Genomic DNA, 17273 nt, shown 5'->3' on the forward strand with positions numbered 1-17273 from the left:
TAACAAACAGCATTTAATGGTTTGTTTTTATAGTGTGAGAGCTAACATCATTTACACAACACTTTTTACAGCATTTAAAAAGAAACTGCAGCAGTCAGGGCATTACAACACTCAAGTGTGTGTGTGTGTGTGTGTGTGTGTGTGTGTGTGTGTGTGTGTGTGTGTGCGCGTGCATATGTTAAGGACCAGACACAGACCTGAGGTCAGACTGAACCTGGACCATGACCACAGACAGTCTCAGAGAGACAGGCTCAGGATCATAGTTCATGATGGGGTCAATGCCCCCATCATGAATGGGGCTACCCCCCCCCCCTCCCCTGGCTGTAGGTAAACTCAGGTGTGGAGAGCTGAAATGTTTGAGCCTTCAGCTTTTACTCGGACCATAACCTGAGAGCAATAGGAACATGACAGTGATGAATGGCCACCAGGGGGTGCTCATCAGTGATGGGGCTGTTAGCCAGCACTGATCACTGATCACAGAAATCATTTAAAGACTCCTCAGCTACTCTGCAGGTGAGTCTGCCTTACCTGATGCCCCGCCCGCAGCACCTTCTTAGGCTGGAGGTTACATGACTGAGTGACTGTCACTGGTTACCTGTTCACTCCTGGATGTGGAGCTGAAGGTCTCTTTTTTAAATTGCCTCTGAACAGAGCCCGGGACCCTAGACACTAGTTTTTCTGGATGAAATTTGGGATTATGTTTTACAGGTGACAGATTATAAACCTCGGATTATTTCTACTCATGTTGACCTAAAATCAGAACCAGGAATTTTGTCGAGAATATTCGCTGATGAAGCACTGTGTGTGTGTGTGTGTGTGTGTGTGTGTGTGTGTGTGTGTGTGTGTGTGTGTGTGTGTGTGTGTGTGTGTGTGTGCGTGTGTGTGTGTGTGCGTGTGTGTGTGTGTGTGTGTAAAGTAAGATCTCTGAGAAAGATTCTGTGATCAATGCAGGCCAGGACTCTATATGATGGTTGGATCTGAGACCTGGTCTAACAGGGGACCCGGTTCTGGCCCACCATTAGCGCTCTCACTCCTCTGTGTCATATCCCAGTATTGGAGCCAGCCACCTCTCCACTTCCTCCATCTTCAGGTTTTTCCTCCTGGAATAATCCACCACCTGAGCAGGAGGAGAGACAGGGCACAGGTCAGGTTGAGCTCTTTTGATATAAAAATATTCAGTCCATGAAGACAAAGTCAGAAAAGAATGAGTTTATTATTGTATATAATAAAAGTGGTGATAAGCTATAGAACTGACAAACCCAGACAAAGACACTGTCTGCTGAAGTTTTTATGATCACCAGTTATTCTTCCCAAATTAAGTAAGTCCTGTATTTTCTTGACTACAGGTATAACTCTGGAGCATCAGTCCCATCAGTCATATAATGCATCACAAAGAGGAAATAACATATATAATTGACACTATACAGACTATAAGTCACATTTATTCTGAATGATTTGGTTCGTTTACAGGATTTCTATCTATTACATATATTATACAGATAACTTTGATAAGTATGTCTTTGTATAATAGGAGGTTGAAATAATTTTTGCACAGCACCTCATTTCTGTGACCATAGTACAGTTTCACTTTCATTTCTCTATGTGCCCCCCCCCCCTTCCTGCTGTACCCTGAGTGTTTTTGTTTAGACTGGTGCAGTGTGACCTTAAATGAGCTCCATCAGATAAACATCCTCACTTTTAAAAAGTTACAGGACTTTTGACTCTAGCCTCTGACTTCAATCCTGAAATGTGTTTACAGTAGAGAGCAAAGAATATGTGAGTGAACATTAATTTCTCTAACTCACGTTACCAGGCAGGAACTGTCAGGCTGTCCAAGCTGGAGGGGGAGTCTAAACTCCTGTCAGCAGGGACGTCAGCAAAAGGCTTCACAAATGGGCCAATGAGCAAACACTGTGTGCAGGCAGTGCTCATGGGAGTTGAAGTGTTGTAGTCTGAATTGGTTTAGTGTTTCAGGTGCTGTTTCAGAAAACTACAATCAGATCGTTCAACCCGCCAAAGTGGATGGTGTGAGGGGGGGTTACCCACCACTGCTGAAATTCACCCGCATTTAGGGGGGGTTGCTCGGAGTTAATGTCAAGCCCTGGTCACACATACAACACAGGTCTCCTTACACCCTCCATCCTGACCCTCAGACCACTGATACCTGCCTGTGCACACCTGTTCGTCAGCTCACCTGTTCAACTGAGGCTATTGTAAGCCATATTGTTTACATTATTGAGATATTTGACATCAGCTGAGGATCAGGAGGTTAGTCTGCACCTCACTGATAGTTTACAGATTTTTATATATGATCTGTGTGTGTGTGTGTGTGTGTGTGTGTGTGTGTGTGTGTGTGTGTGTGTGTGTGTGTGTGTGTGCGTGTCTGTCTGTCTTGACATTAGTAGACAGGTGTGCGGTTACCTGCTCTCTGGTGATCTTCCCCACAGCAAAATAAGAAGACTGAGGATGAGAGAAGTAGAGTCCAGAGACTGAGGCAGCTGGAGACATGGCCAAGGACTCTGTCAGACTGATGCCTGACACACACACACACACACACACACACACACAGGGGGGACATGAACAATGAAAAACAACACTAATGAAATTAAGAACATCCAAACATCACGTGGTCTCTTCAGTGTTAGTGCGCCTCTCACCGGTCCTCTCCTGGATTTGGGCCAGGTTCCATATGGTCGTCTTTTCTGTGTGGTCAGGCTGACTCGGGTACCCAGCTGCAGGTCTGATGCCCTGGTAGCGGACTCTGTGCAGGTCTGAGGTCTGCAGCTCTTCCTCACTGCTGTACCCCCAAAGATGCCGACGAACACGACAGTGAAGCTCCTCAGCAAAGGCCTGCAGGGTGGGACACAACACGTCAGAGATCCAGACCGCTTCAGACAGAGCCACACTGGTTCATACTGGTCTGTACAGGTCCAAACCAGTCTACTGTGTACCTCAGCCAGCCTGTCAGCCAGAGCTTTGACCATGATGCTGCTGTAGTCGTCCCCCTGGTCCTGAAACTGACGACTCAGCTCCTCAGCTCCAAACACACCCACAGCAAACAGGCCCACATAGTCCTCCACCCCACAGTCTGCAGGGGCCACAAAGTCCGAGACACACAAGTACGGACCTGAACCCTCTGCTTTTTCTACCTGGAGAACAAACCAACAGCACAAAACAGGTTCACGCACCTAACTCACCAAACAAACATTAATACCACATGCTCCACAGGGGGGCGCCTGAGGGAACAGGTTCACATCCTGGAACAGGGACAGTCTGCCTTTCTATTCATAGCTGGCCTGTTCACCTGTGTTACCTGTTCATCTGTTGAGTCTGACCCTCACCTGTTGCCGTAGCCCATGGAAGGTGGCAATAGGCTTGGTGTCTCTTTGCACGTTGACATCTCTGTACACATTGATGTCATCACCATCACTCTGAGCACGCCAGAAGCCCACCAGGCCCCGCCCCCTCAGACTGCTGCTGTCAATCATGTGACGGAGCATTAGCTGGGCGTCATCGAAGACTCGCCGCGCCTCCTGACCTGCAGGGCGGACACATTACTGAGCTGTGACTTTAAGACCTGACATGTTTGTGGACTCCTTAGTTAACTCTCTTTTAAAGTTTGTAAAAAGCAAAGATATGTCAAACCTTTCTAACTTATAAGAAAAAGTCTGAAACATCTGCTTTAACCAGGAGTTCTGCTGGGTTGTAGCTTCAGAACAAAGAGAAGAACTTTGGATGAAAAAAAAACTTCAGCCTGAGAGGATGGAAGTCTTCATCAGATCAACAGAGTGAGATGTCATACCAACTGTCTTGTCGTTGAAGATCTTTGGGTATCCTCTATTGGGGTATTTCCCTCGGAGCTGCCACACATCAAAGAAAGGCTTCCAGTCAACCAAGTCCAGCAGATGGTTTAGATCATAGTCATCAAACACCTGAGGACCCAGGAACTGGGGTCGCACTGACACACACACACACACACACACACACACACACACACACACACACACACACACATAAACAGTGAGTACCACAAACACTCTGTGTTTGAAACCTGACCGTAGATAGCTGTTCTGACCTGGTCGGCTCTGAGACGTCCAGTCAATGATTAAACGTTGCTCTCTGGCCTGGGACAGAGACAAGAATCTGCGATCCTGAATACACACACACACAGGTTGAATATGTTAACATGCTGCTCTGACCTTAACACACACTCACACACACACAGCCCCCCGTCCCAGTGTGACGTCCTCTCACCTTTAGGGACTCGTAGTGATCCTGTCTGACGTCCTCATACTCCTCCTTCAGCTCCTCAAAGTAGTCCTCCCTCCCCACCTCGTCAAGCAGCTGAGAACACTGACACACACACACACACAGACACACACACACACACACACACACACACACACACACACACACACACACACACACACACACACACACACACACACACACAAAGGTTTAATTACAATCGCCCCCTACTGGCAGGTTAAATGTCCAGACTGTGAGGTCAGAAAGATGATTGAAGCGCCCTCAATCCATTTTAAATGTGGTGTGTTCTGGTTCTGGTTTAAGAACTTCATCATCCCTTTCATGACTCAGAGATTATTTAATCTCTGTCAACTCTGAAAACATCATTCAAAGAGTAAAGCAGGCTAAGAGCAGCAGCAGGCTGTGATCCTCTCAGCTGTTATCTACATGTAGCCTGATCTGAGCTCTGTTCGATAAGAAGGGCTCATCCTCATCCTCTCAGCAGCAACAGATAAATGTTGACCACACGTCACTATCAGGTATAAGTCTCAGGTGTTTTCTCACCACCACCACGCTCCTGGAGGCGTCCAGGACATGAATCACAGGAGACGAGTACCGAGGAGCAATCTTCACCGCTGTGTGTGTCCTGAAGACACAAGATACACACACGCACACACAGAAACACACACACACACATACACACACATACACACACACACACACCACACACCACACAGAAAAACAGAGGTCATGGAAAGCTTTGAGGAGTTGTGCGTCTGCAGAGTGTGTCTCAGTCTGGATGTTGGAGGTGTGTGTCAGCAGCCTGCAGCTCACAGAGTGACTGACTGCAGCAGAGTACACTGAGAGCTGCTCATCACCATCATGATAAAGGTGAGCAGCAACATGAGGTATCATGGTTAACAGCTCTTATTCTGGGGGGGCCCAGCATGTCTCCTCTGACCCTTCAGACTGAGCCAGGCTGAGCAGTATGAACATAGACTCAGGCAGACTGTTTCTTTGCTCATTCATTCATTCGTTCATTCATTGACTGTGTTGAAATGCTGACACAGGGTTTCAACATATTGTTATCCTACTTTATTCTCCTTCCTCATCTTATTCTTCCGTACACTTTTTGGTACTTTTCAAAGCCTTCAAACTTGCACAGTTATTTTACTGAAAAAAATCAAAACATGCAGCATGTGCAGGACACTTGTGCTTGTACTTTTCTCCGCTTTGAATATAATGCTTTATTCAGTAAAAAATATGTTGTACTGTAATTTTGCATTGAAGTCAATGGGGGATTTTTGCAACTCTGCCAAAAACTGCTTCAGCTTTGAGACTGTACAGCTTCTGCATACTTCCACCTACAGACGTCACTCTTGCTTTAAAATGGTGACACATTCTTACACAAATTTTGATGTTTTTGGCTTTCTGCTATCTTCTACCGTTTTTCAGATATCATGGTTTGAGCAACACTAGGATTAAAGCTTTTTCACAAAAGATGAGTGTGTGACGTGGATGCTCAGAGCGTGCTGCAGTCACAGGTTCTACCTGGAATTCAAACAAACCCCGTTCTTTTTCTAACTTTGCTCTGTGTTTCACTATGGGAATCGCATTGGCATGACCTATCTGGAAGCTCTAATGACATTACGTCTGTTAGTGACAGACAGGTCGAGCAGTGCTCGGGGCACACCCCCTAATGCTGTCACAGTCAACCCACCCACCCCAGGTCATTCTTGCTTTCTTCCCATGTCAAAGACGGAATTTCCTCAGCTTTCCAAGCTAGCCAGGCGCTGTTTAACTGTTCACGGACGTCCCGTTAAGGTTTATGTTGCCGAACGCAGTTCCCAGTTTCTAGCTCAGATTTTTTTGAGTAAGTCTATAGACTTTGCGCATTGCCTTCTATGAACACTCTCCATCAAGGCCCTGACTACACATTATTCAGTTACTGTATAGGCTAATTAGAGGCTAACGTGTCACTTCGAGCTTGTATTTACTCGAGTTAGCCTTTTATCCTCGGCTAAGTTGGGTATCGAGTTTGCTAAAGTGTTGTGATGAGCATTCTCCCCCGCTTATCGTTGGCGCTAACCCAGGCTAACTCCGATAGCTAGCGCTCCGAGTCGGTGAGCTAACATGAGCTAACAACTAGCACCCATTGGTTGCGAGCTGCACGCAGCTGGGCAGACATGATTGAAGCCGAATCCCGGGATATGCCTCCACTATTCAAGGGTCTCCTCCAGGGGGATCTGGGCAACGATGAGGCAGAGGGCGGCGCCTGCTCTGACCCTATCGACATAGAGGAAGCAGAGGATGACTCCAAATCATTCAGAAACTTGGCAGCCAGCCCAGAAGCCAAGGGTGAGAGACAAACAAAAAACAAACATGAAACATACTCCTCTAATGGCCCGAGGCAGATCTTGCAAGATGTAAAACCGTGGTAGTTGCACAAAAACCTTGATGGCTGTGAAAAATCTGACACCGCGGTGGGTAGCACAAGGCTCTCATGAAGACATACATGTGTTTTTTATGCATGTACTGACAAAAATGAGGGAGTTACAGTGAATTACAAACGGACTACAGAGAGAAGAATCATGTCCGGGAGGGCAGAGTTTTTACATTGAAGCAGATGGGTAGATGTCCCACACTCCTGTCGGTCTGGAAACCTCTAAGCAAAAACTATCCCTCTATTGAGTTAAAAATGGGGTTTGTTTGAAAGAGGAGGACCATAGCTATGTTTAAATTTATAAATCATGCATGAAAAATGAGGCATGAGGATGATTGGAGTGTTACTGCAAAAAAATCCAAACAGAATATGTGACTGTAGCAAGCTCTGAGCATCGACGTCACTTCTTTTGTGAAAAAGCTGTAATTGCAGTGTTGCTTAAACCATGATATCTGAAAAACGGTAGAAGATAGCAGAAAGCTGAAGATATGAACAAATTGTAGAGAAATGTAGGAACTTTTTAAAGCAAGAATGATGTCTGTAGGTGGCAGTATGCAGAAGCTGTACAGTTCCAAAGTTGAAGCAGATTTAGAAGGAGCTGACATGATCTCCTATTGACTTCAATGCAAAAATTACAGTTCAAAATATTTTTTTACTGTAAAAAGTAGTACAGTTAGAGCTGCTAAAAATGCAAGCAAAATTCTTCTGTACATGCTGCAGATTTTGAATTTTTTCTATAAAAATCTGTGCAAATTTGGCTGTGAAAAAGTGGCATAAAGTACGGAAGAATAAGGTACAGAAGAAGAAGTAGAAGAAAATACGATAATTAGGGCTGTCATTTTAACGCGTTAATTAGATTAATTAATGACACCGCAAATTAACGGGTCATAAAAATCAAAGCAGATTGATCTGGATCCCAAACCCACGTGGCGTTCAAAGACGCACTTATTTTCAAACGTCTAGCATTTACAAACCGTTTGTCCTACATGAAAAAAGTGGTGTTTTCGTCAGATTTTCAAATTTCCAACGGTCCCTGAATGTATCACACCTAGCAACATGCTTTGAACCGGGGGGAAGAGAGAGCACTGTTAGGGGACTGCCGTCGACATCTCGTTTATTCCCACGTCCTTTTTGAAAATCTACAGAAAATCAACCGTTTGCTCTAGCTCAATTTTGTAAAAAACAGATAATTCTAAACTCTTTACTGCATCAAACAAGCCCTGAATGATCGATAAATGTCTTTTATTTAAATCTAAAGAATTCTTTGAAAATTTCCTTCCATCTTCCTTGTATCATGTTTCAGCTTGGGGCTGCTCTGCACCAATGACAACAGTTTGTGTGTTCAGAGCATGTAAAACTAAGAATACTTCACTTTTCTTTGATCCAAGACTTGAAAAAAGTGTTTGTACATAGTTCCTCACAGTTTTTAGCCTTTAGCCCTGGTTCTCCTGACCTCATAGAAGTATAGAAGTTCATATTGCAGTGAAAATTGAGTCCACATCGAGTAAAAATGTGAACAGAAGCAAAAACCGTCCTAAAAATCAAATCAGCTTACCTTGGGTGCAGGACTGTGTAGATTTTGTAAAGATAGAACCATAACACTTTTTTCATTTGTTCCTTATGCCTCAGGGTACCTAAAAATGTGTTGTATATATTCCCACCTTGTTTTTAATGTCTTTTAATGTAATTTCAATGTCCTGGAATTCAAATTCTTTATTTTGGGACCTTAAGCAGATATGAGATTAAAATGCGATTAATTAGATTAATCAATTACAAATCCTGTAATTAATTACATTAATTTTTTTAATCGCCTGACAGCACTAATAACAATATGTTGAAATGCTCTGTCAGCATTTCAACATAATAAGCGAGGTGACAGCCCTCTGAACACAGTACTCTTGTGGTTCTGCAGGGGGTTTTTTGTTTTACACCAGTCTCTGCTGCTGTCACAGACAGCAGGTGGAAATAGAGGCTGCTGTTTTCCTGCACCCTTGTTATTTCAAGTGTAAAAGCTAAATGTTTTAGTGGCTTTCTGCTATTTAGTTCAAATTTTCTCATTCTTAGCTTTGTTTCACTTGTTTATGCAGTTTTTATTTCAGATGTTGTGCATTTTCAGCTGTCAGACACTGCTTTTGTGCACTTTATTTCACATTTTTACATTTTCTGCATTTAGTGTCAGCATTTCAATGACTTTGCTGCAAGGAAATGCACCCATTTCTGGTTAATTCATTCATTCAGCCTTTCTCTGACAGAGAAAAGTCCCATTAAATAACCTTCCTCTGTGCCTGGGAGCTCTGGAAACAACAGGGTCAGATAATAGCAGTTCGACAGAAAGAGCCAGGCAGAAAGAATCCTTCCTGACTGCCGCAGACTAACTGATGTAACATCTCCTCATTCACACAGACACTGGGCCGAAGGAAACAAGGTGTGTGTTTGTGTGTAGGTGTGTGTGTGTGTGTGTGTGTGTGTGTGTGTGTGTGTGTGTTTGTGTGTGTGCGTGTGTGTGTGTTTGTGTGTGTGCGTGTGTGCGTGTGTGCGCCCACGCAAGCATGTGTATGTGCCTGAGCGTGTGTGTGTGTGTGTCTTACCTGGAGGTGGTGGCTCCTCCTATCAGCAGAGGTGTGCTCATGTTCAGTCTCTGCATCTCTTTGGCCACATGAATCATTTCATCCAGAGATGGGGTGATGAGCCCAGACAAACCAATTACGTCTGCAGAGGATGAAGGTGACGGAGAGGAGGATGAAAAAGAACAGTTATAGACATTAAACAATGGACAACAGTGTGTGCATAACAAATTAAGATATTTATACAAGTGAGGAGGAATCAAAGGGATAAATGTACCTGCTTTATGAGAGACAGCCTCCCTAAGAATCCGATCACAGGGAACCATCACACCCAGATCAATCACCCTGAAACATCACACCCAGATCAATCACCCTGAAACATCACACCCAGATCAATCACCCTGAAACATCACACCCAGATCAATCACCCTGAAACATCACACCCACATCAATCTGTCTGTATATAGTTTTTCTGTCCATGTTTCTGTCTGTAGTCTGTAGGTAGTCTGTTTTCTTGTCTGTGTTTCTGTCAGTACTGTGCTGTGAACTTGTCTGTTCTCTGATTCTGCAGATGAAGTTGAACCCTGTGAAGCCTGGAACTTCCTGCACCTGACACCATTAGTGTTCAGTCCTTTCACAATAAAAGCAATATGAATCAGCCTGTCCTTAAGGCCTGGCAATGCATCAACTCTGCCCCCTTTTTCCCACAATGCACTGCTGCAGGGATGAAAAGGCGATGTGAGGTGAAGCGTTCAGAAGGCTTAATGCTGAGCTCACACAGAGAATGATGGTATGCTGCAGGGTTCACAGAGAGTCTGCTGCCTGACAGTTTTACATGAAACACTCATCCTGCACCGAAGACAGGAGCTTGCATGTGGAGGTGAATCGGGTCAACACCTGAGACTCTGTTAGAACTGGTCTGACCTGAAGTTGTTGCAGCCAAGCACCACGCCTACAATGTTCTTCCCAATGTCATGGACGTCTCCTTTGACGGTGGCCAGGACGATGGTGCCCTGATAGGGATCCTGTGGGGCGAGGACAAACCTGTTTCTTTATTTGTTAAACAACTGAGATTAAAGATAATGGGCTCTAATTTCGTAGAGCAGGCGCAAGCGCAGGCGCAGGCGCAAGCGCAGGCGCAGGCGCAAGCGCAGGCGCAAGCGCAGGCGCCGGCCTTCGCCGCGTGGACAGGGTGTGACCGGCGCACTTTGCAAGTTTCCTGCAGTGCCAAGAGAGGTGCAGTCAAGGCGCAGTCAAGGCGTAGTCAAGGTGCAGTTAAGGCGAAGACAAGGCGCAGAGGAGCGCGTCCACGCCTCCCTCCACGCAAAAGGAAGAGAGGGAGGAGAAAAGCCGTGAGTGGGTTTAACACAGCCAAGCGCCGTTTTCACCAATCAAATGAGCGCCTCTCCTCGCCTTTAAATGTGCTGCGGCCGAGGCGCAGCGTCTGATTGGTCTGAGTGATCCCCGGAAAGTGTGCTGGAAAGACCCGGTAGAGGAGACAGTCAGAGCCGCTGTCCCTGCAGCAGGAGAATGGACAGCGGGGCACATCGGAGGACACGTCACCGTGTGGGCCAGCTCCGGGACAGATTTAATCTGTTCCTTTGTCATTAATAGGAGTACAAAATGAAGAGACAGTTACACAGCTGGCTTATCCATTCAGAATACTTTTGATCCACCTGCACTCCTGGTTTGTCATCGCCAAGCAGAGCCTTTGGTGATATACTGTATACTCTCCCGGTGTCTCCGCCTCATCCTCCCTACTATAATGTACTCCATCTTTTTAGATCACATTAAAAATAAAGACTAAAACAGAGAACTATGGGAAATCACGGGTAAATCCTGAGTGACATACATTTATTTTGTCTCCTTTTTTCTTTGTCTTTTCTCTCCCTCTTTTCTTTGAATTAAATGAAATGAAAGAACCAGATATATACTCAGTATCAGATGTTAAGGCTGTTTATTGTTTAATTGTAAGATGTGCATCAAACTTCCAGCTGCCGTCAGGTTAACTTTCCATTTTGACAAACGGCTTTAATCTGACATCAGATGTGACGGGACAGTTAATATAGATATAAATGTATATGCTGGTTCAGACAGTTACATTAAATAGTGATTGCTGTGATTGTTTATTGCATTAAGATGTGCCTGACACTCTGGAAACCTGCCTCTGAGGCTTTGATGACATGTGTGCACATGTGTGCCTGTCACCAAATTACAGCTGTGGAGGGTGCGCTCCGCTTTGCGCCGAGAATAGACCAGGTTGAAGCCGGCGAGCTTTCAGCACACTTTCTGCACCGTTTTTGGCACAAAATTGTCACTGCCCCAACATGAATCTGCTGACACCTCCCCCTGGTGCGCCGTCAACTCCCCTGGCGCGCCGCCACACCCATCTCTGCGCAGATGGTCTACCAAATTGTCAAACTGGCAGCGCACGGCAGTGTGCCACACAAAATTAACACTGCGCAGGGTGCGCTAGGCTTGCGCTCCCTGTGCTGCGCCAGGAAATTAGAGCCCCATGTGATTATAGAGATATGAAGATGAGAAGTGTGAGGAGAGGTCAATCAGGATTTTCTCTTTCTAAAAAGACCCACACTATAGAGCAGATTTAATTCAGGCAGTTCAACCTGAAGCTGCTCTCCTGACTTCCTGTTCACTCTCTAAGCCTCACTCTGTTTCTTTGTCACACTTCCCGGTTCGGACCTGTTCATTCCTGCAGAGCAAGATTTATACAAACAGGCTGTATCTGAAGGGTTTAATCTGTTACATAATCTGTTACAGGAGTTTTCAGTCTTTGCTCTGTTCAGTCATTTCTCTAAAACACAAGTTCATCCTGTTCTGAGAATAAGGCTGAGACTCAAACATCTCCCTCCATTCAGCAGAGTTATACTAAACATCATAGATTGTTAATCCTTTTCATCAGACAGACTGACCACGTCCTCTGTGGATCCTGAGCCAGCCTTCATCTCCTCTCTCTCCTTCTCCATGAAGGGAATCAGATACCCGACTGCCTTCTTCATCACACGGGCCGACTTTATCACCTTTGGGGACAAACAGGAAGATCAGGGACACAGGAACAAACAGGGATGACCAGGGAAAAAGAGGAAGGATCAGGGACAAATCTAATCCTCAAATATCCTTTATTTCACTGTCAATCCATCACCTGTTCTTTGTCTCCTGACCTCATTCTTTAGCTGTGGAAATTTTCCTGTCATGGCTCCTCATCTGTCAGTAACTGAAGACCTTTCATCTGATCTGGAGCTTTGTCTCTGACAGACAGGAGGGCCAACAGATGATCTGACGGTTCAATTAACTCATTCACAGCTCTCTGAGGGGGACTTCTGATCCTGATACACACTCACACAGGTGAGCACAGAGCTCTGATCTCACCTGAGGCAGGAACATCTTCCCTACTCCAAAGAGATCTCCCACCACCTTCATCCCGTTCATCAGAGGGCCTTCGATGATGTGCAGAGGACGAGAGTAGCGCTCCACCTGAGCTCGACACTCTTCAACATCCTGCACTACAAACTTCTCTATTCCCTGTAAACACCACAGGTAAGTTACAGCAGGTAACTCCCCCTCCTCCCCATCATCATCATCATCATCATGGTCACTATCATTATCATCATCATCATTGTCATCATAGTCATCATGTCTGCTTGCTGGAGTATTCTGACAGATTCATTGGCTGCAGACTATCTTGATATATAATCTGGATATACAATATGGATGTATTTCCTGGACTTACAATATGGATGCATATTCTGAATATACAATCTGGATGTATAATCTAGATGTATAATCTGAATGGATAATCTGGAAGTCTATCCAAGATATACAATCTGGATGTATTATCTGGATGTATAATCTGAATGAACAATCTGGTTATATAATCTGGATACATAATATAGACTACTGTTGGTACCTTAATGAGAGCATACTCCAGCCTCTCCTCCACGCTGCCCCCTCTCCACTCGTCTGTCTGGACCACCTTCTTCTCTCCTTTCATATGGTTCTATACACATTCAGTTTAGGAGTTAAACATATGAGACACACTGCTCACTGACTGACTGGTAAAATAATTGATTATATATCATATGAAATCTCAAAGTGTAACCTAAGTGAAGGTAATTGATTGATTAGTCACATGCAGGGCTTGACACTAACACCCACCAACCCGCCAAATGCGGCTGAATTCTAGCTATGGCAGGTATCACTGCCACTCCTACTAGTCACTTTGGTGGGTTGAATTATTTAATTGTAGTTTCCTGAAACAGCATCTGAAATACTAAAGCTAGTGTAGTATAAGACTACTCCAAACATACAAACACTTACCAAAGTTATATGTATACAGGGTATATGCTAAAATCCTGAGGTTGATTTCAATACCTTTTTAAGACTTTATCGCAACTCTCAGTTGTTGTTGGCATCCACTTTTTAACAGTTGAAGTTTACATGTTTACAGAAATTATGTAAGATAAGGAGGAATAAAGCTTGAAAGAACAAATGAAACTAATGGCAGGTTTATTGACACTCCCACAACAACAAACAGCAGTTATTCAAGGCCAACTTGCTGAAGAAAATGAGAAATTATTTAATCATTTTTAAAATTTAGGACATGTGCCAGAGATTGAGTGATTTGCTTTAATGTTGTATATAATTTCTCTTTATGAAACTAGAAATGACATTACTTATATATGGTGTTCATACTGCTCACAATCCTTATTGTTGTATTTTATTGTAACTAGAGTCTTTATGTATTTTTTTATTCTATTCTTTTTTTATTTTTGTATTTTTCTACTGACTCCATCGATTTCTGCTGTTAACACAACAATTTTCTAGTTTGGGATCAATAAAGTAACTCTATATTTTTTGGGTCAAAGCCTGAATACCTATGAAACTTAATACCTCATAAAACCACAATTAAGACTTTTTAATGCTTTTTAAGACTCCGCGGACACCCTAGTATAAAGTTCACTCTGAAAATACTGTAATCAAACCAAATCATTCTAAATAAAGAAGATTTATAGTCCAGTGTGACTTATATATGTTGTTTTCTTCTTCATGACGCATTTTTTGACTATTTTATAAAATCTAGGAGTGTTTCTGGAGTGCAGATAATTGGTTGATTTAATGTTTTATGTCGTTTTAGAGTGTTACCTGAGCATAAGTGATTGACTACTTGACTTTGTTGTATAAAATCTAAGAGTGCTACCTGAGCGTGATGATTGATTAATGCTCAGTGTGCATTTAAGCAGAGGTAATTGATTAATTGATCATTTTTTATATGTATGCTTAGAGTGTTACCTGGGCATAGTAGATTGATTAATTGATCATTTGTTATAAATAATCTTGGAGTGTTGCTTGAGCGTAGGTGATTGATGAATTGGACATGTATTATATATAATCTTAAAGTGTTACCTGAGCGTAGGTGAGCAGTTTCTCTGTAGCCCCTGAGTCTCTGTTCAAGATCAGATTCTCACACAGACACAGCAGCTCCTTATCGATGTCATCATAAACAGGAAGACTGCCAGCATTCACTATTCCCATGTCCATACCATCCTACGCACACACACACAGACACACACAATGAGGAGGAGTTAAATGGAGGGACAGACAGTGACTCAGAATCTGATATGTCTAGGATGGTGTGTTTGTGTGTTTGTGATGTGTGAATGTGTGTGTGTGTATACCTTGATGGCGTGGTAGAGAAAGGCTCCGTGCATGGCCTCTCTGATCTTCTCCATCCCTCTAAATGAGAACGACAGGTTGGACAGACCACCACTTACCCGAGCCCTGGGTAACGTCTCCTGCACACACACACAGACACACACACATACAAACACAGGCGTAATGTGAAGAGTGAAGTTGCTTTGGCTGCTGGACTTCTCCTCTCTGAGTTCTTTCTTCTGACTCCTACACTCTGACCCTTCCCCTCTGACTCCGCCTCTACACGACTCCTTTCTGATTCCTCCGCAAGCAGCTACCTCTGGTCTAAGAATATGAGACAAGTGACGAGTGTCTGCTTGAGGCTGGCTCTGCAAGTACCAAGAGTCTTATACACACCAAGCCAAAAAAAAAAACGTTTTGACATCTGATATAAACCTGTTTACAGCCTGGTTCAAAATACATTAGGTTACCCACGTAACCCCGGTTCTCTGATAACCGAGTGAGGTATCTCACTATGGGAAGCACCCTCTGGCATCACCGATCACGGAAGCTCCAATGACACCACGTCTGTCATCTGACAGACCAATCATCTCGAGATGTACGGGCCAGCCCGCCCCCCTTAGAAGCGCCTCTGCGCTGCACCCGCCATTCTCAAGCGTATTTCTTCCACCTCACTTATGCAAGTAGGGCAGTGTTGTGAGATACCTCACTCGGTTATCAGAGAACCAGGGTTACGTGACTAACCTAATGTTCTCTTTAAAACCTCCCTCGGTATCTCACTATGGGAGATATAGCCCACTCCCAGATTTGCATGCTCTGAAGCCCACAGAGCAGGAACCCACTTTGGGTGGACACCCGAAACCCTCCCCAAGGGCTAGCATGCAGTTGAGATGAACCCACACTCAGCACTGAATGAGCCAGAGATGTCTCAGTCATGTGTAGCCTGTATCATCCAATGAATTGTGTGGGGATGCCCAGCAAATATCCCTCACTGATGTACCCTTGAACAGGGCCCATGAGGTAAACTGTGTCCGAAGCTCGACTCTCATACACCAAGATTATAGCCTCCACCACCCAATGTGACAGGCGCTGGCGGGTCAGGGCCCTCCCTGTGTGAGAGGGAGCCCAGGATACAAAGAGCTGGTTGCTCTTTCTAAATCCCTTAGTCCTGTCCATATAGATGCGTAAAGCTCTCACAGGACAAAGGGAATTGAGCAGCTTCTCACCCTTCTCTGCAAATGGCGGTGGGTGAAAAGCGAGGTTAGGGTTAGGCTGTAGGCAGAATCACTAACCTTAGTCACAAACACTGGGTTAGGACGCAGCATCACCTTCCCATAATCTGATGAGAATTGAAGACAAGAGGTGTGCACTGACAAAGCCTGTAACTCACTTATTCGTCTAGCTGACGTTGAAGCCAACAGCAGGATAACTGCACCAATGTCTGACACTGCTCATATTATCATGTTTTCTATGTTTTTGTGTCCAAACGTGAATCTGCTGCAAACCAAACCGCCCTTCAAGGGACAAATTAATAAAATGAATGAATGAATGAATGAGGATAGTCTTACGAGACAGCACTCTCAAATCAGCACATTTTAATGGCTCGAAGGGCAACCCTGAGAGCGCCTCGAGAACCGTGGGTAAATCCCATGACGGAAACTGACGTTTACGTAAAGGCCACAGCCAACGCGCACCCTACAAACCTCTTCATTAGAGGATGCTGCCCGATAGGCACACCTCCAAAACCCACATGACAAGCTGAAAATAGCAGCCAAATAGACCTTAATGGTGGAAAAAGCTTTATTACCGTCCAATAAGTCCTGCAGAAAGCACAACACATCCGAGACAGAACACTGAAACAAGATGATATCCATTGTCTCACTCCACTTCTCAAACACACGCCATTTATTATCGTATAATGATCGCATGGAAGGCGCTCTCGTGCACTAATAGTCTCAGTCACCCTCGTCGGGAGACCAGACTCATGTAGATGAAAAATCTGCCCGTGCGCTTGTGACACCAAGTCCGCACGTAACGGCAATGGCCATGGCTGGCCGTGGGTGAGCTGTATCAGCTCTGCCAGCCACGATCTGGTGGGCCAGTAAGGAGCTATCAGTATTGATGAGAGCTGCTGCTCCCTTACTCTGATCAGAGTGGGAGTGATGAGGTTGAGAGGGGGAAAAATATACAGCAGCATGTTTGGCCACGGGTGCGCCAGTGTGTCCACACCTGGCAGTGCGTCCCTGTCGTTGCAATGCGGCCGAATCTCTCCCACATCCGGAGGAGCACTTCGGGGTTCAGTCTCCATTCGCCGTACAGGGGACTCCCTCTGGAGAGCAAATCTGCCC

At 44.7% G+C, this 17273-nt stretch overlaps 1 protein-coding gene across 2 annotated transcripts in view; it reads right to left on the reverse strand.

Moving 5' to 3' along the window:
* The window catches only part of mtr (5-methyltetrahydrofolate-homocysteine methyltransferase), a 31885-nt gene continuing 14612 nt past the window's right edge, over nucleotides 1-17273 (reverse strand). The window contains exons 17-33 of one of the 2 annotated variants that reach the window (XM_074663897.1): nucleotides 14949-15065; nucleotides 14677-14817; nucleotides 13181-13270; nucleotides 12643-12795; nucleotides 12186-12293; nucleotides 10180-10280; nucleotides 9533-9600; nucleotides 9280-9400; nucleotides 4813-4894; nucleotides 4255-4353; nucleotides 4076-4151; nucleotides 3803-3958; nucleotides 3342-3538; nucleotides 2952-3149; nucleotides 2658-2850; nucleotides 2422-2534; nucleotides 1-1117 (exon numbers count right to left, since the gene is read on the reverse strand). In XM_074663897.1, coding sequence (XP_074519998.1) covers nucleotides 1028-1117; nucleotides 2422-2534; nucleotides 2658-2850; nucleotides 2952-3149; nucleotides 3342-3538; nucleotides 3803-3958; nucleotides 4076-4151; nucleotides 4255-4353; nucleotides 4813-4894; nucleotides 9280-9400; nucleotides 9533-9600; nucleotides 10180-10280; nucleotides 12186-12293; nucleotides 12643-12795; nucleotides 13181-13270; nucleotides 14677-14817; nucleotides 14949-15065 — 2103 coding nt within the window. In that variant the 3' untranslated portion in view covers nucleotides 1-1027. The remainder of the gene's footprint in view (nucleotides 1118-2421; nucleotides 2535-2657; nucleotides 2851-2951; nucleotides 3150-3341; nucleotides 3539-3802; nucleotides 3959-4075; nucleotides 4152-4254; nucleotides 4354-4812; nucleotides 4895-9279; nucleotides 9401-9532; nucleotides 9601-10179; nucleotides 10281-12185; nucleotides 12294-12642; nucleotides 12796-13180; nucleotides 13271-14676; nucleotides 14818-14948; nucleotides 15066-17273) is intronic. The other variant, XM_074663896.1, reaches the window with a different exon arrangement.

This window comes from Halichoeres trimaculatus, unplaced genomic scaffold (genome assembly GCF_033239565.1).
Source record: "Halichoeres trimaculatus isolate MK-OKI-2021-1 unplaced genomic scaffold, fHalTri1.1 fHalTri1_scaffold_23, whole genome shotgun sequence".
Lineage (NCBI taxonomy): Eukaryota > Metazoa > Chordata > Actinopteri > Labriformes > Labridae > Halichoeres > Halichoeres trimaculatus.